The 23,168-nt window shown below is 45.7% G+C and overlaps 2 protein-coding genes and 1 pseudogene across 3 annotated transcripts; 2 read left to right on the forward strand and 1 right to left on the reverse strand.

Annotated features, from left to right (window-relative positions):
• Window positions 1-323: 323 nt before the first annotated feature.
• On the forward strand, window positions 324-872 carry LOC308511568 (ferritin heavy chain-like; the record flags this gene model as incomplete). The annotated part of the gene is made up of 1 exon (XM_081081580.1): window positions 324-872. The coding sequence occupies one exon, from the start codon at window positions 324-326 to the stop codon at window positions 870-872; it is 549 nt and encodes a 182-aa protein (XP_080937706.1).
• A 15,409-nt stretch (window positions 873-16,281) lies between these two features.
• Window positions 16,282-17,883, forward strand: LOC308511569 (protein FAM47E-like; the record flags this gene model as incomplete). Its single annotated transcript, XM_081081581.1, has 2 exons — window positions 16,282-16,933; window positions 17,069-17,883. The coding sequence occupies 2 exons, from the start codon at window positions 16,282-16,284 to the stop codon at window positions 17,881-17,883; spliced, it is 1,467 nt and encodes a 488-aa protein (XP_080937707.1).
• A 2,140-nt stretch (window positions 17,884-20,023) lies between these two features.
• On the reverse strand, window positions 20,024-22,160 carry LOC308511570 (tryptophan--tRNA ligase, cytoplasmic-like; annotated as a pseudogene). Its single transcript has 2 exons — window positions 22,125-22,160; window positions 20,024-21,265 (listed from the first exon to the last, which is right to left on the reverse strand). The product of its transcript is annotated as a tryptophan--tRNA ligase, cytoplasmic-like (transcript).
• Window positions 22,161-23,168: the final 1,008 nt, after the last annotated feature.

The following is a 23,168-nucleotide window of genomic DNA, read 5'->3' on the forward strand; positions in this document are numbered from 1 at the left end:
AGGCCAGGGCCCAGCATGAGACGGGCATGGAATCTGGAGAAGGTCAGCGCTGCCCGCCTCCTCGGGGCCCCCTCAGGCCCCCCTGTGAGGGGCCCCCCGCCCCTCCCCAGACCCCTGAGTAACGGTCACTGCTTCGGGTCCCCTCAGAGCCAACCGCCACCACCAGCGGCCCGCAGCCTTCCACGTGTCTTGTCGCTGCAGACGCCTGACTCTGGTGCCCTGCCCTCACCCAGGACCTAGGGAGACCCCAGCCGCCTACACCTGTGACCCGCCGGCCTCATCCACTCAGCCTCAACCTCCAACCCGCTCCTGCGCCTGCAGACATGGCCACTCCTCCGCCCTCCTCTGAGCGCCAGCGCTACCATCCAGACTGCGAGGCCGCCATCAACCAGCAGATCGGCCTGGAGCTCTACGCGGCCTCCGTGTACACCTCCATCGCCGGCTACTTCCAGAGGCCCGACCGGGCCTGGCAGCAGGGCTCCCAGTACTTCCGGAAGCGGGCCCTCAAGAAGAGGGAGCAGGCGGACCGGCTGGTGTGGCTGCAGAGCCAGCGCGGGGGCCGGGTCCTGCTGGAGGACGTCCCCCGGCCGCAGCAGCACCAGTGGGACAGCAGCCTGATGGCCCTGGAGCAGGCCCTGCTCCTGGCGAAGAGAGTGGACCAGGGCCTGCGGCACCTGCACCGCCGGGCCACCCACCGGGAGGACGCCCACCTGTGCGAGTTCCTGGAGAGCCACTGCCTGCACCCACAGGCGGCCTTCCTCCAGGAGCTGGGCGGCCACATCAGCCAGCTGCGCCAGATGCAGGCCCCCGAGTCCGGCCTGGAGGAGGACCTGCTCCACAAGCTCACCCTGGGCGACGGAGAGGAGCACTGACCGGGACTGCCTTCCCGAGAGCCGAGGGGGCCTCCCTGCCCCGTGCCCGGATGCCCATGGCCACATTGCCCGTGCCAAACGGGCACCTCAGTTCCATGTTCAAGGTCCGCTGTCTCTTCAAATAAAGTCATTGGTTCTTAAATAAATAAAGGTCTTTCTCTGATTCCTGTGAGCAAATCCCTCACGTGTCAGTTTTAAAACATGTATCCAGGAGTCTCCATCAAGGACTCAATTAGGTGCAGCTCGGGACCCTGGATGGAGGAGGGAGGAGTGATTCTAAGGGACCCTTATGGAGGGAGGAGGGATTCCATAGGACCCTGATGGAGGGAGGAGGGATTCCATAGGACCCTGAGGGAGGAGAGAGGAGGGATTCCATAGGACCCTATTGAATGAAGGAGGGGTTCCATAGGACCCTGATGGAGGGGGGAGGGGGGATTCCATAGGACCCTGATGGAGGTGGAAGAAGGGATTCCATAGGACCGTGATGAAGGAGGAAGGAGGAATTCCATAGAAACCTGATGGATGGAGGAGGGATTCCATAGGACCCTGGATGGAGGGAGGAGGGACTCCATAGGACCCTGATGGAGGGAAGGAGGAGGGATTCCACAGGACCCTGATTGATGGAGGAGGGATTCCATAGGACCCTGGATAGAGGGAGGAGGGACTCCATAGGACCCTGATGGAGGGAAGGAGGAGCGATTCCACAGGACCCTGATGGATGGAGGAGGGATTCCATAGGATCCTGATGGAGGAGGGAGGAGTGATTCCATAGGACCCTGATGGAGGGAGGAGGGATTCCATAGGACCCTGATGCAGGGAGGAGGGATTTCATAGGATCCTGGATGGAGGAGGTAGGATGGAGTCCAAAGGACCCAGATGGAGAGACAGAAAAAGGATTCCATAGGACACAGTTGGAGGGAGGGAGGAGGGATTTGTTAGGATCCTGGACGGAGTGAGGAAGGATTCCATAGGACTCTTGATAGATGAGGAAGGAGCGATTCCATGGGACCATGGATGGAGGAACGAGGAATATCATGGGACCCTGATGGAGGGAGGAGGGATACCACAGGACCCTGGATGGAAGGAGGAGGAATTCCATAGGACCCTAGATGGAGAGAGGAGGAATTCCATAGGACCCTGGAGTGAAGGAGGAGGGGTTCTATAGGACCCAATGGATGGAGTGAGGAGGGATTCCATAAGATCCTGTTGGAGGAGAGATGAGGGATTCCATAGGTCCCTGATGGAGGGAGGAGGGATTCCATAGGACCTTGGATGGAGAGAGGAGGAATTCCTTAGGATCCTGCTGGAGGAGGAAGGAGGAATTCCATAGGACCCTGATGGAGTGGGTGGAATTCCAGAGAACCCAGGATGGAGGAGGGAGGAGGAATTTCATAGGAAGCCTGGATGGAGTTGGGAGGAGGGATTCCGTACGACCCTGATGGAGGGAGGAGGGATTCCATAGGGCACCGATGACGGGAGGGAGATATTCCATAGGAGGTAGGGAGGTGGGATCCCATAGGACGCTGGATGTAAGGAGGAGGGATTCCATGGGACCGTCATGGAGGAGGGAAGAGGGATTCCAAAGGATCCTGATGGAGGAAGGAGGAGGGATTCCATAGGGCCCTGATGGAAGGAGGAGGAATTCCATAGGATCCTGATGGAGGGAGGAGGAGGGATTCCATAGGATCCTGATGGAAGGAGGTAGGAGGGATTCCATAGGGCCCTGATGTAGGAGGGAAGAGGGATTGCATAAGACACTTATGGGGGGAGGAGGGAATCCATACGACCCTGATGGAGGGAGGAGGGACTCCATAGGACCCTGGACAGAGAGAATAGGAATTCCTTAGGATCCTGATGAATGAGGGAGGAGGGATTCCATAGGACCTTGGATGGAGGAAGGAGAGGGAGTCCATAGGACCCAGATGGAGCAAGGGAGAAAGTATTCCGTATGATCCAGTTGGAAGGAGGGAGGAGGGATTCGATAAGATCCTGGATGGAGGGAGGAGGGATTCCATAGGACTGTGATGAAGGGAGGAGGTATTCCATAGGACCCTGATGACAGGAGGGAGGTGGGATTCCATAGGACCCTAATCGAGGGAGGAGGAATTCCATAGTACCCTGATGGAAGGAGGGAGGATTCTATTGGAACCAGATGGAGGTGGGAGAAGGGATTCCATAGGACCGTGATTGAGGAAGGAAGAGGAATTCCATAGGACCCTGGATGGAGGAAGGAGGGATTCCATAGGACCCTGATGGAAGTAGGAGGAAGTCCTTAGGATCTTGATGGGGGAGGGAGGAGTTATTCCATAGGGCCCTGATGGAGGAGGGAGGAGGGATTCAATAGGATCCTGATGGAGGGAGGAAGGAATCCATAGCATCCTTATGGAAGGAGGGTGTAGAGATTCCATAGGATCCTGATGGAGTAGGAAGATGGGCTTCCATACGGCCCTGTTGGAGGAGGGAGGAGGGATTCCATAGGACCCTGAAGGAGGGAGGGAGGAGGGATTCCATAGGACCATGGATGGAGGGAGGAGGAATACCATGGGACCCTGATGGAGGGAGGGGGGATTCCATAGGACCCAGATGGATGGAGTGAGGAGGGATTCCATAATATCCTTATGGAGGAGAGAGGAAGGATTCCACAGGTCCCTGATGGAGGGAGGAAGGATTCCATAGGACCCTGGATGGAGAGAGGAGGGATTCCTTAGGATCCTGCTGGAGCAGTAAGGAGGGATTCCATAGGACCCTGATGGAGGGTGGAGGGATTCCAGAGGACCCTCGATGGAGGAGTTAGGAGGGATTTCCAAGGACCCAGATGGAGGGAGGGAGAAAGGATCCCTAGGATCCTTTTGGAGGAAGAGAGGAGCGATTCCATAGGATCCTGGATAGAGGGAGGAGGGATTCCATAGGACCCTGGTTTCCGAGAGGAGGGATATCCTAGGACCATGTTTCAGGGTGGGAGGACGGATTCCTTAGGATCCTGGATGGTGGGAGGAGGGATACCATGAGACCCTGATGGAGGGAGGAGGGCTTCCATAGGATCCTGGATGAAAAGAGAGATGGGTATTCCATAGGATTCTGATGTAGGGAGGGAGGGAGGAGGGATTCCATAGTTCCCTGGATTGAGGGAGGAGGGATTCCATAGGACCCTGGATGGAGGGAGGAGGGATTCCATAGGATCTTGATGGAGGGAGGAGGGATTCTATATGACCCTTATGGAGGTGGGAATAGGGATTCCATAGAATCCTGCATGGAGTAGGAGGTATTCCGTGGGTCCCAGCATGGAGGAGAAGTTATTTCATGTGAACCTGGGTGGAGGAGGAGGTATTCCGTGGCACCTGGGAAAACAGAAAATTAACCTACACCTTATTAACAATGCATATGAGGGTGCAGATAGGTGGATGGTCTTCGACCCTTTGAATGTGGATGAATGTTCATGCTAAATGTATAAAATATATCCTTAAAATCACAGCTGTGCTTACCTCTGGTAAAAGGGTGAATAGAATGGGATTGGGCATGGATTAAAAGAAAGTATTCCTGTATTTAACCTACAGTTTTTGGTTTACTAAAATATGCAGATATTAACATTTGTTAACATCTGGGTAGCAAGATGGAGACCCCTTACTCTAAGAACAGAGTAAATGAAATTGCAACACTGCAGATGATCCTTGGTCAATTGTGAGAGTAAATAGCTGCTCTGTGAAGAGCAGATCTGTTTTAACTTGCTCAGCTCTAACCCTACCCCATCCCTCCTAACATAGGACAGTAAAGATCTTTGGCATCTGAGCCTTTTAATCTCCCTAACTACACTCCAAGACAGTGAATGAATTTAAGACAATTACAGACCTGCAGAGAAGGGAAACAATAGGACACATTTTCCTACAAGCAAAAAAACAAACTACTGTTCTAATGTGAGAAATATTGTGTTTATTTTGGCATCAGAAAGTGTTCCTATTCTACCTATAAGCTCTATGCCATGTATCCCCAAATGAGAAAGAAACTGAATAACTAACACACTCCACTCTCCCATTTTGAACAAAACCCTAGTAGTGAAATGGACATCACAATTCTAGATCAGATCCATGCTACTTACCGAGGTGAATCAAGTAAGTCCTTTATTCATAAATATAAATGGAAAAGGTTTGCCAGATGTATGAGGAGGGTAAAATAGAGGATCACAATAAACACACAAAACTATGTCATTGTGGGGGAAAACTCAGATAAAATATTGAAATAAAAGATAATTTTACTAAAAATTCAAATTCCTATTCTCAGAATTTTAAGGGAAGAAAATAGATTTATAAAATTAAAATGAAATATCTACTATAGAAGGAAACAATTAGAGGACAGATCAAGCACTTGCAAGATAGAAGTATTTGCAACAGCATGGATTGACCTGGAGAATATTATGCTAAATGAAATAAGCCAGTCAGGGAAAGGTAAGTATCACATGATCTCACTCATATGTGGAATCTAATGAACAAAATAAATCCATGAAAAAATAGATCCAGAAACAATGTCATTTTGATTTTTAAAAAAATGAAAACTAAAAGGGGAAGTCAGTGGAATATTCTGATGTTGAAAAATGTTGCCACATTACAAGGTATCAGAATTATCTTAAATGTGCTTATTATAAGTGATCCAAGTCATGGTAACAACTACCTGTAAGACACAATCTTCACACGCTGTCTATTTAAGAAGCAAAAAAAGGGGACAATTTAGAAAGGTAAGTACTCTACATCAATAATCACTCTTCAGAAATGTTTGCCTTGGGAGATGGTAAACAACTACAGCAGGCTCTTTTTCAATAGCCATATTTACTAATGTTAACTGTCATAGCCAGAGTAGGATGAATACTTGGAAGATGCTGATGTTCATACAGTAATGTAACCTCTTGTATTTAAGAGTGAAGAGAGCTCTAGAAACATTATTTGGAACTCCTGAGGCTCATTCATTATGTTTCATTGGCTAATTTTATATATATGTATATATATCTCCTATCTAATAGTAGACAAACATGGTAATTAACCGTACCTCCGACATGGCTAATCAAGGAGATATGCAAATTAACTGCCAACCAAGATGGTGGCTAATTTGCATATGGCAGGCAGGGCGGGGCAGCGCCATCCTGCCTGCCTTGCTGCCATCCAGGCCTGCTATTTGCGACCGGGACAGCAGGTGGCCCTTATGAGAACAGACCCAGGGCTGGCAGCGGGACCACAGAGATCAGCCAGCAGCCACGCCCACAAACGGCCCTCCCGCAGGGATCCCTGGCTGACAGTTGCTCATGCACTGCTCTGCCAATGGCCACGCCCACAAACGGCCCTCCCATGGGGATCGGAGGCTGCCAGGTGCTAATGCATGTATCTGCCAAAACGCACACCTGGGCTGCCTTTGCCCTGCGCAAACTATGCAGCTGGCAGAGGGGAGTGGGGCCGCTGGGAGCAGGGCGGGAACTTCCCGGGGTTTGCATCAGGCAGCCCAAAGCAGAGTGCAACTATCCCAACAGGTAGCTGCTTTCTCATTCACTTACTTGCTCATTCATTCACCCATTCACTCACTCATTCACTCACTCACCAAACCCTCTCAGGTCCATGGCACCGGGCCAGGCACAGAAGTTGAAGTAGTATAAGACAGAGCTATGTCCTCAAGATGTTAGTAATTCAGTATGCAGCCAGGAGAGGGGTCCCAGGCCACTGGGAACAGGGGGGAACTTTCCAGGGTGGGCTTCAGGGAGCCGTGTGTGAGGCTGGAACTTCTGCCGCGTTGCCATGGCAATGCGGCAGAAGTTCCCGCCCCTTAGCTGCTTGTTCATTCACTTACTTGCTCATTCATTCACTCATTCACTCATTCATTATTCACGCACTCAACAAACCCTCTCAGGTCCATAGCAGCAGGCCAGGCACTGAAGATGAAGCAGGATAAGACAGAGCTATGTCCTCAAGATGTTAGTAATACAGTAGGGCGAAGCAGACACATGAACGAGGCAGTTGTATGCACAGATGCAGTGTACTAGGTTCTGTGAGGGCTGTAACATACGCTGACTTTGTTCTCTTGACAAAATGGGGCCTCGGGAGCCAGGCCGCCCAAGCCTGTAGGCCTGTGCCTAGGCCAGGAGTGGCCGGGGTCCCCGAACATGACAGAGGGTGCAGGTCAGGTTGAGGGGTCTAGCCCCACCCCTCACCCTCACCCCCAAGTGCACAAGTTTTTAGAGAGATAGGGAGAGGGAAAGAGGGATAGAAACATTAGTGATGAGAGAGAATCATTGATCAGTTGCCTCTTGTAGGCCCCTACCGGGGATTGAGCCTTCTTGCCCCCACCACCTGGGCAGGTGACCTTCAACAAAATGTTACCTGGGACACTTCAGTCCCCAGGGTGAGGCTCTTGGCGAATCTTCTGAGCTTGGCGTGTCAGCCTTTTGAAAAAACCTAACTTAACTCTGGTGACATGTCACATATAGAATTTTTTTTACATTTGCAACCATACTAAAACAAAGATTTATATTTTTGATATTTATTTTATATAATTAACTGCCATTTAACAACAACAAAAAAATCAACCAAAAAAATGAGTTCGCGTGTCACCTCTGACATGCGTGTCATAGGTTCGCCATCACTTCTACCCAATGGTCCAAAACAGCTAGGATTCACTTGATAATTTCAATAAGGGGTAAATGTAATTTCTGTTGCACATCTATCACTCCTCTTTGGAAAAAGTATATGTCATATGACAAATAGGGACAATAGTGAACTTTTTTTTTTAATTTATTGCTTAAAGTATTACAAAGGGTATTACATATGTGTCCATTTTATCCCCCCGCCCTAGACAGTCCCCTAGCCTCCCCTATCCCCCAATGTCTTATGTCCACTGGTTATGCTTATATGCATGCATACAAGTCCATTAGTTGATCTCTTACCCCCCTACCTCCTGCCCCCCAACCCTCCCCGGCCTTCCCGCTGCAGTTTGACAATCTGTTTGAGGCAGCTATGCCTCTGTATCTATTATTGTTCAAAAGTTTATAATGGTCTCTATTATCCATGAATGAGTGAGATCATGTGGTATTTTTCCTTCATTGACTGGCTTATTTCACTTAGCATAATGCTCTCCAGTTCCATCCATGACGTTGCAAATGGTAAGAGTTCCTTCTTTTTAGAGCAGCATAGTATTCCATCGTGTAGATGTACCACAGTTTTCTAATCCATTCATCTACTGATGGGCACTTAGGCTGTTTCCAGATCTTAGCTATGGTGAATTGTGCTGCTATGAACATAGGGGTGCATATATCCTTTCTGGTTGGTGTTTCTGGTTTCTTGGGATATATTCCTAGGAGTGGGATCACAGGGTCAAATGGGAGTTCCATTTTCAGTTTTTTAAGGAAACTCCATACAGTCTTCCATAGTGGCTGCACCAGTCTGCATTCCCACCAGCAGTGCACAAGTGTTCCTTTTTCTCCACATCCTCTCCAGCACTTGTCGTTTGTTGATTTGTTGATGATAGCCAGTCTGACAGGTGTGAGATGGTACCTCATTGTTGTTTTGATTTGCATCTCTCGGATGATTAGTGACTTTGAGCATGTTTTCATATGTCTCTTGGCTTTCTGAATGTCCTCTTTTGAAAGGTGTCTATTTAGGTCCTTTGCCCATTTTTTGATTGGATTGTTTATCTTCCTTTTGTTGAGTTGGATGAGTTCCCTATAAATTTTGGAGATTAAGCCCTTATCAGATATGACATTGGCAAATATGTTTTCCCACACAGTGGGTTTTCTCGTTGTTTGGTTGATGGTTTCTTTTGCTGTGCAGAAGCTTTTTATTTTGATGTAGTCCCATTTGTTCATTTTCTCTTTAGTTTCAAGTGCTCTAGGAGCTGTATCAGTGAAGAAATTGCTTCGGCATAGGTCTGAGATTTTGTTGCCTTTGGATTCTTCTAGAATTTTTATGGTTTCCTGTCGTACATTTAAGTCCTTTATCCATTTTGAGTTTATTTTTGTGTATGGTGTAAGTTGGTGGACTAGTTTCATTTTCTTGCATATATCTGTCCAATTTTCCCAACACCATTTATTGAAGAGACTATCTTGGCTCCATTGTATGTTCTTGCCTCCTTTGTCAAATATTAATTGAGCATATTGGTTCGGGCCGATTTCGGGGCTCTCTATTCTATTCCATTGATCTATATGCCTATTCTTGTGCCAGTACCAGGCAGTTTTGAGAACAGTGGCTTTGTAATACAACTTGATATCTGGTATTGAGATCCCACCTACTTTGGTCTTTTTCAGGATTGCTGCAGCTATTCGGGGTCTTTTTTTATTCCAGATGAATTTTTGGAGAGTTCGTTCTAGATCTCTGAAGTATGCCGTTGGTATTTTAAGGGGAAGTGCGTTGAATTTATAGATTGCTTTGGGTAGTATGGACATTTTAATGATGTTGATTCTACCAATCCATGAACACGGTATGTTCTTCCATCTGTTTATGTCTTCCTCTATATCTTTTTTCAACGTCCTGTAGTTTTCTGAGTAGAGGTCTTTTACCTCTTTAGTTAAGTTTATTCCTAGGTAGCTTAATTTTTTTGGTGCGATGGTAAACGGGATTGTTTTTATAATCTCTCTTTCTGAAAGTTCACTATTGGTGTATAGAAATGCCTCAGATTTCTTGGGGTTAATTTTGTATCCTGCTACATTGCCAAATTCATGTATTAAGTCTAGTAGCTTTTGGATGGAGTCTCTAGGGTTTTGTATGTATAATATCATGTCGTCTGCAAATAAGGACAGTTTTACTTCCTCTTTTCCAATTTGGATGCCTTTTATTTCTTCTTCTTGCCGAATTGCAATGGTTAACACTTCCAGTACTATGTTGAACAGGAGTGGTGAGAGGGGGCATCCCTGTGTTGTTCCTGTTCTTAGGGGAAATGGTGTTAGTTTTTGTCCATTGAGTATGATGTTGGCTGTGGGCCTGTCATATATGGCTTTTATTATGTTGAGGTATGATCCATCTACTCCCACCTTGGTGAGAGTTTTTATCAAAAATGGGTGTTGAATTTTGTCAAATGCTTTTTCTGCATCAATTGATATGACCATGTGGGTTTTTTTTCTTTCAATTTGTTTATGTGATGTATCACGTTTATTGATTTGCGGATATTGTACCATCCTTGCATCCCTGGGATAAATCCTACTTGGTCATGGTGTATGATCTTTCTGATGTACTGCTGGATCCGATGTGCTAAGATTTTGTTGAGGATTTTGGCATCTATGTTCATGAGGGATATTGGCCTGTAATTCTCCTTCATTGTGTTGTCTTTACCTGGTTTTGGTATTAGGGTGATGCTGGCTTCATAGAATGAGCTTGGAAGTGTTCCTTCCTCTTGAATTTTTTGTAGTAGTCTGAGGAGGATAGGTTTTAGTTCTTCCTTGAATGTTTGGTAAAACTCCCCTGTGAAGCCGTCTGGTCCTGGGCTTTTGTTTGCTGGAAGCTTTTTGATGACTGCTTCAATTTCTTCCATAGTTATTGGCCTGTTGAGATTTTTAGATTCTTCCTGATTGAGTTTTGGAATGTTGTATTTTTCTAGGAATTTGTCCATTTCCTCCAGGTTGTCTGCTTTGTTGGAGTAGAGCTGTCCATAGTATTTTTTAACAATCATTTGTATTTCTGTGGGGTCTGTTGTTATTTCGCCTCTATCGTTTCTGATTTTGTTTATTTGGGTCCTCTCTCTTTGCTTCTTGGTGAGTCTGGCTAGAGGTTTGTCAATCTTGTTTATCCTTTCAAAGAACCAGCTCTTGGTTTCATTGATTTTCTGTATTGTTTTTTTTTTGGTCTCTATGTCATTTATTTCTGCTCTAATCTTTATTATCTCCTTCCTTCTGCTCACTCTGGGGTTTTCTTGTTGCTCGCTTTCTAATTCTTTGAGTTGTAGAGTTAGCTGATTTACTACCATTTTTTCTTGTTTTTTTGAGATAGGCCTGTAGAGCTATAAACTTCCCTCTCAGGACTGCTTTCATTGTGTCCCATAGGTTTTGGATTGTTGTGTTTTCATTGTCATTAGTTTCCAGGATGTTTTGAATTTCTTCTTTGATTTCATTGGTAACCCAATCAATATTTAATAGCATGCTATTCAGCTTCCAGGTGTTTGAGTATTTTGGGTTGTTTTTATTGCAGTTTATTTCTAATATTATGCCATCGTGATCTGCGAAGACGCTTTTTATAATTTCAATCTTCTTGAATTTGGGGATACTTTGCTTGTGACCCAATATATGGTCTATTTTTGAATATGGCTTATGAGCATTTGAGTAGAATGTATATTCCCTGTCTTTGGGGTGAAGTGTTCTGAAGATGTCTATTAAGTCCATCTGATCTAGTGAGTCATTTAGGATTGCTGTATCTTTGCTGATTGTTTGTCTAGAGGGCTTATCCAGTGTTGTCAGTGGTGTATTAAAGTCCCCTACTATGATTGTATTGTTGTCGATCTCTCCTTTGATATCTTCCAGGAGTTTTTTTTTATGAATTTGGGTGCTCCTGCATTGGGTGCATATATGTTTACCAGAGTTATATCTTCTTGTTGTATTGATCCCTTTAGTATTATGAAGTGGCCTTCCTTATCTCTTGTTATGGCCTTCACTTTGAAGTCTATTTTGTCCGATATAAGTATTGCTACCCCAGCTTTCTTTTCCTTTCCATTTGCCTGAAAGATATTTTTCCATCCTTTCACTTTCAGTCTGTGTGAGTCCCTTCTAATGAGGTGGGTTTCTTGTAGACAGCAGATGTATGGGTCATGTTTTTTTATCCATTCAGCCACTCGATGTCTTTTGTTTGGAGCATTTAGTCCGTTTACGTTTAAAGTTATTATTGAAAGGTACTTGTTTGTAGCCATTTCTGTTTTTGTGTGGCTGTTTTCTTTCTGAGCTTTTTATTTCTTATTTTTATACCAGTCCCTTTAGCATTCCTTGCATTGCTGGCTTGGTGGTGATAAACTCCCTTAGCCTTTTTTTTGTCTGTGAAGCTTCTTATTTCCCCTTCAAGTTTGAATGATAGCCTTGCTGGATAGAGTATTCTTGGATTCAGTCCTTTGCTTTGCATCACTTTGTACATTTCTGTCCATTCTTTTCTGGCCTGATGTGTTTCTGTTGAGAAATCATTTGACAATCTAATGGGAGATCCCATGTATGTAACTTTCCGTCTCTCTCTTGCAGCCTGTAAGATTCTCTCTTTGTCCTGAACGTTTGCCATGGTAATTATGATGTGTCTTGGTGTGGGTCTTTTCGGGTTCACCTTGTTTGGGACTCTCTGGGCTTGTGTGACTTTTTTCTTCCCCACCTCAGGGAAGTTGTTTTCTGATATTATTTCTTCTAATAGGTTTTCTAATCCTTGTTCATCCTTCTGTTGTTCTGGTACCCCTATTATTCGTATGTTGTTTCGTTTCATGTTGTCCCAAAGCTCGCTTAGACTCTCCTCCTGTCTTTTAATTTTTTTCTCCAATTGCAGTACATTTTGGGTGTGTTTTGCTTCCTTGTCTTCTAATTCACTAATTCGGTCCTCCGCTTCTCCTAGTCTACTGTTGATACTTTCAATGGAGTTTTTCATTGCAGCTATATCACTCTTCATTTCTTCTTGGGTCTTACTTAAGTTGTTGATTTTTTCATCTGTTTCTTCTAGCTTCTTGCAGAAGTTGTCGATTTTTTCCTCCATCCGGTTTATGCACTCTAGGACCCTTATTCTGAATTCTTTTTCTGTCATGTTGCATGCCTCTGTATTACTTAGCTGCTTTTCTGGAGAGTCCTCCTTCTCTCTCCTTTGGGGGTTTCTTTGTCTGCCCATGTTTGATCTCACTGACATATCTAGACGTTGAGTCGTTCAGTGGTTGCTCCCTTGGTGGCAGTGACTCCTTGGTCTGTGGTTGCTCTTCGGGCGGTTGCGGTAGCAGCTGCTCTTCAGTTGGCAGCAGCTCCTCTGGTGGGTGCTGTTCACAGCTGTGGTGGCTCTTCTGGCTGGTGGGGCGAGGTTTCACGTACAGCTGCTGTTCCTCAGCAGAGGGTGTGGTGCTCAGGAGGTTGCTGTTGCTTGGATCTGCTGCGTTGATTTAAAGGCACAAAATACAACACAACAAGGCACCACGTACCAGGCACTATACACAAATATATTCACGACATTCATAACCCCAAATAAAGGTGACCACCTGAATTAAGAGAATTAGGGGATAAGGAAGAAGGAAGAGAAAAAGATAAAAGAGAAAAAAGAAAAGAAAAGTAGGGACCAAAAAAAGGAGTGCAAAAATGAAATTGGGAAAATGAAGGGGGGAAAATAAAAGCGAGAAAAGAAAAGAAAAGAAGTAAGAAAAAAAAGAGTGAAAAGAGAGAATGAAGTGGAAGAGGGGAAGAGACTTTTTTATATGAGGAGAATACTCCTATAGAACAGCCATTAATCCCAACAAATTCCAGCAACAGCTCCCTGGAGATGAATGCAAACTAGAAACAACCAATAATATAACGATGAAAATAGAATGGAGAACACTAATCCCAAAATAAAATAAAGAGAAAATAAAATGGCACTTTAAAAAAAAATGGTAAAATGGTAGCAGTAATAATACTGGTTAAAAATAAGAAGGTAGTAATTAAAAGGGTAAAATCAGGTGATGGAAAAAAGAAGAAAAAAAAAGAAGAAAAGAAAAAGAAAAAAAAGAAAAAAAAATGGTTTCTTAGTTAAAAGGTGAAAAAAGAAAAAAAAAATGGCAGTAGTGAAGGTCCTTCGGTTCTTCTATTCTTCAGTGTGGCTCGCCTTAGACCTGCCAGGTATTCAGGAGAGTGTTGAGTTTCCCTGCAATACACTGTTCCTCTGTGTTGTAAACCACAGTCCTTATTTTAAAGCAAGCCGCATTTGTTTCCCAGACTGCCTTATTTTGTGTTTAGCAAAGAGTCAGTTTGTGGGTCAGCCTCTGGGTAGCAGCGTTCTGGGGTTGGCCTCTGAGGTTATAGGGCCTCTCTGTCCAGTGGAAGTTCACTGCCCAGAGCTGGCTGCGTAATACTTAGTTACCTGCGCTGTGTTGTTGCTGGGATTAATAGTGAACTTTTAAAGGGCTTTGAATATACTGGGCATTACCTTCAGGCTACTTGTCATTTTTCCTATGAAAATGTCACTTCGTTCGTATCCTTAAACGGAGATATTCTCCCTGTGCTTCATACTGCAGGAAACAATAATATTAATATTAATAATGATATTAATAATAATACTAATTTACAAGCAACGATTTCTAGAATAGATTGAGTTCCCACTGAATCGTGGTCACTGATTTTCTATTCCTTAGCTTCATATTTTAATTTATACCAACCATCTTAAGTCATCTTAGCTGTATTAATATATTTAATGCTATTTCATTGATTTGCAATTTCAGCCTGCTTCACTTAACACTTACTCAGAAAGAATGTACTTCAAAGGTGATGTCTGAAGAAAATCTTTAAAATAATCAGATGGCAAAAATTGATGGGAAATTGATTATAGGGAAAATATAGTGTTTGTATCTTTAATTGCAAGAGTTTGAATATTGGACACACTGCCTCATACAAAAGGAGAACTGAACCAATGTGTGCTGAATAACTAAATGAATAAAAAATGTATTTGAGGACAAGATTCAAGTTGCTGCCTTGGTTGAAGAATTACATCTAATCTGCAATTTGTGTATTAGTGTATCATTGGCTATGACCAAGAAAAATCCATGCTGCATTGAAATTGTAAAACACCTAATGTTATATGCTAAGAAGTTTATTATTTATTTTTTGGAAGTTGAAGTAGATGGTTATCCTGAGAATTAGGGAAAAAAGTAAAATAGGTTGGTATGGATTTTAAAAGAGGCATTTGTTTCAATAATGTCGGTGTGATCTACAATTTCTAATCATGGAGAATAGCAAGAATTGACGGTACCAGGAGATGGACAGCCCGACTTCACAAAGGGCTGTCCATCTCCTGAAGATGTGAACACTCATGGCCCTCGGGCGGGCTTTCTCCCCATGATAGTTCGGAAGCCGTGGTAGACCTTTGCAAAGGCAGACTCACAAATTGATGGAGACGAAACAAAAAAAGTTGATCATATTTTCTCTTCTGGCCAAAGTAGAGTAACAGGTATCAGATTTATGCCCTGGAGCACGTGAAAAAATAATGAAAGAAAATAAGATAAAATTATGAAAGACACTGGACATCAGGAAGCAGGGACAGATGCCTCACAGATAGGAAATAAATGAGGTGACTCCTATGATGGCTCCACATTCCTTCTGTTTCTAGGCCACAGCTCAGAGAGGTCACGCTATGTAAAGGAGATGGAGCTAAGACACCACAGAGAACAAGGTGGGTAGAGATCTCAAGGCAGACAACCAGAGAGCAAAATGAGAGAAAGAGACGGAACTCTAGAATCTTGCACCCCACAAGAATGATTCAGGGGATTACTGATCAGCTCGTGTGTGAATATTAGAAGCCAGGAAAGAAACCACTGGAAAGGATTCTTGATAACTGATACTCACACAGGGCCTGCAATAGTGACCTTTACTGTCAGCCAGACTAGAAGATCTCTAGCTGCACAGGCATTGAATAATTTACATGGAAGGGTCTTGCTTCAGTAGTGAGGAACAGTTAATTAACCATACCACATGGTCTAACAGTATTTAGCCATGTACTATCACAGGGAACTGCTCTGGTTATTTAAATCAAATCTTAAAAAGGATCCCAAAGAATCAAGCTCTTTCCAAGAAACACAACAGTATCTAAAAAGGGCAAATATTATTTGTAAAAAGAAAATGGATGGTGAACAACACATGGGTTTTAAGTAAAGACAGGATCCATAGTAGGGCACTGACCTATCCTTTGTCCTCAGGCTTTACTATGGCACTGTTTTCCTGATTATGTTGAAATGTTACCTTAAAAGATAATTGATCTTGATTTCTGAGGGGGATTTGGGGTGCCATCTTAAGTTGTATACCCAATGCCTCACTCACTTCACCCATATTTGGGCAGATATCAAAACCTGACGGCTGTGAGTACATAGAAAAAACATGGTTCTCAGAAGCTCCCTCCTTTCAATTGTTACCTATAATTTATCCAGGAGAAATGAAAGTACTTGTATGAAGATGTGAACACGTGAAATATTCGTGACCCCTTGATTTCCAAACAGCTTCAAACTGGAATCAGTCCAAAAGTCCATCAAAAGATGAATGGGGAGCTGACCTGTGGAGGAGTGCCCATACACGGGAACAGTTCTGTACCACAAGCAAGAATGCAACCTTGCCGGCCATCCCCGGACAATGCAGGCTGTGCAGGGGCACGTGCTGACCCACCTCGGGAAAGAATAAGCATGAGTCAGCACCAGGCAATGGTCTCCTAGCAACGGGGCCGCTGGGACAACAAACCCCTGAAGCCACTGGGCGCCCTGGGCCAAGGGCGCCATGGCGTGCCAGCAGTGGCCCTTACCTGAGCCCCACAAGGGGTGGCTGTTAAAGTCGGACCTGAGGAAGAAGGCGCTCATAGAGTCAGGGCTGATCAAGCCGTGGCAGTCAGGGCCGAAGCTGGACAAGAAGCCGGAGCCCAGCAAGAAGTGGCTGCTAGGGCCAGGACCGCTGGAGCCCGTGCCCCTGGGCATGAAATGTAAGCCCTGGTTCAAGGACAGGGACAGGTTGCCTTCCCGCTATCTCTCCAGGCAGAACAACAAGCTTGGGAAGTGCCCCACCTCCATGGACAGCCGGCGGTGGGTATTTGTGAAGGAGGGACTGGACGACTTCAGAACGGGCTGTCCATCTGCTGAAGATGTGATCACTCGTGGCCCTCGGGAAGGCTTTCTCCCCATGATTGCTCATAGAATTCCCCGCCCTCCGCCCAAAAAGATTCACAGGCAGCCGCCCACGGGAGCGGACCTGTGTTCCAAGCTCTCGCCAGCCCAGCGAGCACGGAAGGCCTTTGTAGAGAACATTGAAGCCAGCCTGACCCAGCATTCCTTGGTTAACTGCCCGAATCTGGAGGAAGCTCTCCCTCCAGACCTCCTGCTCAAGGTCCTGGAAGTGCTAGATCCTGACAGGAAGATGGAGGACACGTGGGCGTATTGTGAGGGCACCAAGGAAAGAAAGAAGACCCCCACACACCTGTGTGAAGAACATCCTGAGGAGGTCAACCTGGAGCCTCCCCAGGCAGTGAACCTGGAGCCTCCTCAGGCAGTGAACTTAAAACCTCCCGAGGCAGTGAACCTGGAGCCTCCCCAGGCAGTCCACCCCAAATCTGCCTGGAAGCTCAACCTGGAACCTCCCGAGGAGGACAACCTGGAACCTGAAGACCAAGCCTACGTGGAAACGGCCAAGGAGAGTCTCCAGTCATATTTATTCAGTTTGTTTCCTGAGGAAGAGACAAATGCAGCATGCACAATGGATATCCCCAAGGATCCTGGGCTCCAGAAATCAAGAAGAAGAATTCGTGAATTCTGCAGATGGATCGATGATAATTTTGGAGACATAGGCATTGATGAAGAGGACCTCATGAAACAGTTTCAAGTTGAGTTAGAGGTCCCACTCACCCATAATACAGTCAAAATAAAGAAAATAAGCCAGCTTCCTTTGAATATAAGGCCCTGCAAACAGCTAGATGACATACAGCAGAGAAAATTCTCCATGCAGGAAGGTAACTGGGAAAGGAAACTCCGCAAACAACAAGACCCTTATAAACCCAAACGGGAGAAGATAAGGTATGGAGCATGGTACCTGGACCCCAAATCCTGGAAAAAGCTGGTCAATGACCAGCCCTTTCCCGACCCTAAAGCCGTCCCTGACAAGGAACATTTGACCGATGGAAGGCATCTTGAACCAGACATTATTGATGAACTTTATGGACCAATTGCCTTCAAAGATTTCATTGTAAGCAAGGGCTACAGGATGCCAGGTGTGATTGAGAAGATGTTTATGAGGAAGGGATGGAACTATGAGTCTGTGAAGACTCCTATACACCGAGTAATGAAACTCCTCTCCAAACCCAAAGAGGAGGATTCAGGGGACGAAGAGGATTAGACAATTTTCTATTTACTGCTCACTTGGCTAGTGTGTCTCTCTCATTTTAACATAAGTCAGAATTCACCATGAGTGCCTCACTGTGTATGGACAATTTGATTCCACAATATCTGTAAATTTTTAACACCTATTTCTAATAAAACTTTCTGAATTAGCTTCTGCTTCAATGTGTTATGTATTTTACCAACTATGAAGTAAATATTTATATATACTCCTCTTGGTTTTGGTTGTGTTAGGAGTATTATATTTTCATTTCAATTATTCATTAAAAATGACCATAAATAAATGAATTACTTAAAAAGGATCTTGTTGCCCAGCCTATGTGGCTCAGTGGTTGAGTGTAGACCTATGTATCAGGAGGTCATAGTTTGATTCCTGCTCAGGGCACATGCCCGTGTTGCTGGCTCGATCCCCAGTGTGTGTGTTGGGGCGGGGGGTACATGCTGGAAGCAGCCGATTAATGTTTCTGTGTCATCATTGATGTTTCTCTCTCTTCCTCTCCCTCTCTGAAAATCAGTAAAAGTATATTAAAAATTGTGCCAGCTACAACTTGGGATGAATTCCAAGATAATCGTGCATAATGAAAGAACTATCGCTCCGATAATACTCAATTTATAATGCATTACGACAATTATTTTGTTAAGCACAACTTGTAACCCGTAGCCGAAGTAATTTTATGCATTTTTTTTTAATTGTCCATGGCTACCTTTGCACTACGACATGAGAATTTAGGAATTATCACAGAGATCATATGGCCTGCAAGCCTAAAATATTTCCTATCTGATTTTTTACAGTAAAATTTACTGTCCCCCTGATCTAGAAGGAAAATATATTCATACATATATTAAATCAATTATTCCACTCTTTAGCTGAACAGAAGATAATACATGCTCATCTATGGAATAGAATAAAGTAAAATATTTTTATAAAATTAACTATTTAGTTAGAACTTTCTGAACACTTTTCAAATCTGCCTATGATTTTTAATATCCTTAGGGTCAAAAATCCCTGAGGCATATCATCATATTTATGATAGTCCCTGTTTCTTGTAATATCTCTCCATGTGATGACTTGTCATACAGAGATTTCCCATGACTCCAAAAATGTGGGTGTTAAATGTGAGGTAAAGCAGCCTGAACATGATAAAGACAGACTAACTTTCTTTCCACTGAAATGGCTAATTAATTCAATGGGATGTCCACAAAGGTAGGTTGGCCAGGAAACATGGATTGTATGTCACATATATATTCTATCCCTACACCCACCACCCATGGGACCAAAATTAATTTATTTAGGGTATTGTGCTAAGGAGTCGACCCTTCACCTCCATGAAGGGATTTCCTGGGATATTCTTCTGCTTTCCCAGACTACACAGGGCACAAGACTGAATGTTTTCTTTGGTGCCTAGGGCTGCTGTTTGTTCTCTACAGCCCAGGACACCAGCAAGGCACTGCTCTTTGCAGTCCTCCGAGCCAATCAAGTGTCAGGACAAAGGTTTCTACAAAGAACACACATTCCCCTCAGCTGCCACAGGGTGGGGGCACAGTGTCTGCTTAGGACCAGTCCCTGGAAGCAGCATGGGGAGGCTCAGGGAAGGGCAGAGGTTCCAGGAGAACACATGAGGTATGGATTTCAGGAAGTGAGCTGGAAAGTTTCTCCCACAGACTCAACTTAATAAAAGGGGCCACCTGGGGCTAATACTCAGTGTGAAAAGCAGCTTTCAAGCTGGGAGATCTCTCAGTCAAAAGCACAGCTAGCATTTCTGTTTGATTTTGGGGGGATGGGCTGAAATAGGCCTGTGCCCATTAAACTTCCTGAAATGAACACCTAGACCAAAGGCTGTATAACCATCAGGCTTTAAGGGTGTATGTAGAGTGGGATGTTGTCCAATGGAGGTCCTCCTAGGGGCAGAGCAGGCAGCTCACAGGGTGTCTTTGGAAAGGATGACACAGGGAGAAACAGTACTGACAGACACACAGAGTTACAGACACCAGGAACCGGAAGCCACGTGACAGAGCCTCTGGATAAATTATGGTTCCTTCTGTGCAGATATAAAATGGGCATTATTGAAAGTCATAGGACAGCTCTGGGCAGGGGTGGGGGTGTGTGTCAAGAATTCTTTGAATATCTCTTCCATAGCCTACTTGCACCTGGACTGGTGCTCTGCCAGGAGGGGCTGCAGGACCTGCATGAGCTCCTTCTTGAGCTCCCAGGTGAGCATGGCTCCACTGCTGTAATCCTTCCTGATCTGCTCCAGCTTGTCCTCATCCTCGAGCAAGAAGGTCATGTACATGAAGGACACGTCCAGGTGGCCATTTCCCCCAAACTGCCTGTGCTCCTCCATGATGTGTCTCCGTCCATAAAACACATACTTGTTGACCTTGGACTTGATCTGCTTGGCTGTGTCTGTGAGGAAGTGGACCAGTTGGGGTCACTGGCACTCCTTTGGGTCAGAGTCCCCTGCAGGGAGGGGAAGAAGGTCGAGTGCAGCAGGGTGGTTTAGGATAGAAAATCCTGGGTGTGACATCTCTTGTCATCCTGAAGTAAGGATCCTGGTTGATGGCACAGGGGCTGAGGCCTTGGACGTCCATCTTGCTCCCAAAGTTCTGTGGGAATGAGTTACTGAAGGAGGGAGCAGCCTGGATGGCAGGAAAGCTGATCTTCCCCTTGCAATCACTGTCTGCAAAGCCAAAAAATGCCTTTCACTTGGTTGAAGGTCACGTGCTTCTGATCTTCACCATATTCTTGTAGAAGTCTGTGCTCACCCCCATGTAGTCGAGGTCAGAGAAGATGGGCTTGTTGATGTCAAAGCCACAGGTGATGATGTCCTTGGCATTTTCCATGGAGTAGCCATAGGCCTGGTCCAGGGTCAGGACTTCCACAGGTACTTCTACTCATCTGCCATCCGGATGAGCAAGAGCACATTCAACATGTCCCGCAGCCACTTTGTGAAAATGAACGGGATGTGGTGGCCTACATGCATGGCTTCGGAAGAGGGGCCCCTGCCCATTTACCAGCGAAACAGCTTCTTGTTTTCATAGGCATCGAGGACTTGGTTCACGTCTCTGTTTGAGAAGAAGGTTCATCTGTGCAGGAAGCGGTGCAGTCTCTGGCCCCTGGCTCTCTCTATTCTGTTTATCAGCTCTTGGTCAATGTTATTGCTTCCCAACAGACAATGAGCTTGTCATACTCACTGCCTTTTGCACTGTTCTTCTGTTCATTTCAGGGGTCCACAAAATCCATTTCAGCTTCCATGGCACCTGGACCACTAACCCAGGTGCAAGGGTCTCTGGAAGGCAGTGGCCTTGTAGCTCTCCCCCGTGGCCACGTTGTAGCTCATTTTTAGCAATAACAGCCTCTTCCCTGCAGAATCAATTTCATCCTGGGCTGCGGGGGACACTGAAGAGGTGGCCCGTGGAGTAGCTGAGATCTCTGTGCAGCTGGGCTCTTCTTTTATAGTCTCCCCCCTCTTACCGTTTCCTTTTTTAAGCCCCTTTCTTCTCTTTTCTTCTTGTTCACCCCACCCTGCAGCTACTTGCAGTAAGAATTTCTTAGAAATCAACCAGTTTCTCACAAACACTTGAGCCTCTTGACCAATTCCTCATGAGACAGTCCAATCAGGTTTAGGTTGTGAGTGTGTGTATTTGGGGGAGGGTAGGTGTAGAGACCAATGAAACCCACTCTAAATTCAAACTATTAGCCGGTCATTGCATCATTAGCTGGTCATTAGCCACCCCACACTGCAAGCTGGCCTCCATTTAACCTCCACACTCACTCCCCATCTCACATCCTTAGTCTCAGTATGAGAACTGAGTTTTCATTTGTCCTCATGGGAAGAAAGGCAGACTCCAAGTGCCCTGCGGGTATTGTGCACTAAGGCAATGTTGTGAAAGATCAGTTCTGGGGTCACAGGGACCTGAATTTCCAAAGACAGCTTTGACTTTTTAAAAAAAAAAATATTTTTATTCATTTCAGAGAGGAAAGGAGATGGAGTGAGATGAAAACTTCAATGATGAGAATTATTGATCATGTGCCTCCTGCACACCCCCTACTAGGGATTGAGCCCATAACCTGGGCATGTGCCCTTGACCAGAATCAAACATGGGACCCTTCAATCTACAGGCCAATGCTCAGTCCACTGAGCCAAACCGGTTAGAGCTGGCTTTTTACTTTTCTTTTTATTGCTGAAAGTATTATACATGTCCCTTTTTTTACCCTAGTGACCTCTCCCAGCACCTTACCCCCAAATCCTTCACCATCCCATTGTCTGTGTCCATGGGTTATGCATATACGCACATGAGTTCAGTGGTTGAATTCTTCCTCCCTCCACCCTCTCCTTCTTTCCCTAGTGTGTTCCATGTCTCTTTGACTCTAGGTCTATTTTTTCATCACTTTATGTTCTTAGTTATTTTTCACATATGACTGAGATCATATGATATTGATCTTTCTCCCACTGGCTTATGCAAATTAACCGCCATCTTTGTTGGGTTAATTTGCATACTCATCCTGATTGGCTGGTGGGCATAGCAGAGTGATGCCAATTTCCATGTTTCTCTTTTATTAGTATAGACTAGAGGCTTGGTGCACAAAAATTTGTGCACTGGCGGGGGGGCGTGTCCCTCAGCTCCACTTGTGACCTCTCACAGTCTGGGACCCCTTCGGAGATAATGACCTGCTGGCTTAGGCCCGCTCCCGGTTGGCAGAGGGCAGGCCCAATCCCTAGGTGCAGCCCCTGGTCAGGCTCAGAGTAGGGCTGATTGGGGAGTTGGGGCGCCACCCTCAGTCACGATCAGGGTAGGGCCGATTGGGTGGTGGAGGTGCCACCCCCTGTCACAATCAAGGCAGGGTCAATGGGGAGGTTGCGGATTCACCCCCTCTCATGCACAGAGCAGGGCCGATAAGGGGGTTGGGGCGCTGCCCCCTCTCACACACAGAGCAGGGCCAATAGGGGAGTTGGGGCACCACCCCCTGTCACACACAGTACAGAGCAGATCAGGGGGTTGGGGAGCTTCCCGCTATCAGGCACAGAGCAGGGCCGATCAGGGGGTTAGGGCGCCATCCCCTGTCATGAACAGAGCAGAGAGGATAGGGAGTTGTGGCCCCGCCCCCTGTCACACACAGAGCCACAGGGCGATCTGGGGGTTTGGGCGTTGCCCCCTCTCACACTGCTTCAGGGGCCAGGAGGCCTCGTGCCTCCACTGATCAAAGTCCTGGGAGGCCTTGCGGCTCTGCTTGTCACCAGGGCAGTGAGGTCTCGCTGCTCAGCTGATCCAGGTGCTAGGAGG

Source organism: Myotis nattereri, assembly GCF_964212035.1.
Source record: "Myotis nattereri genome assembly, chromosome: X".
In the NCBI taxonomy this organism is placed as follows: domain Eukaryota; kingdom Metazoa; phylum Chordata; class Mammalia; order Chiroptera; family Vespertilionidae; genus Myotis; species Myotis nattereri.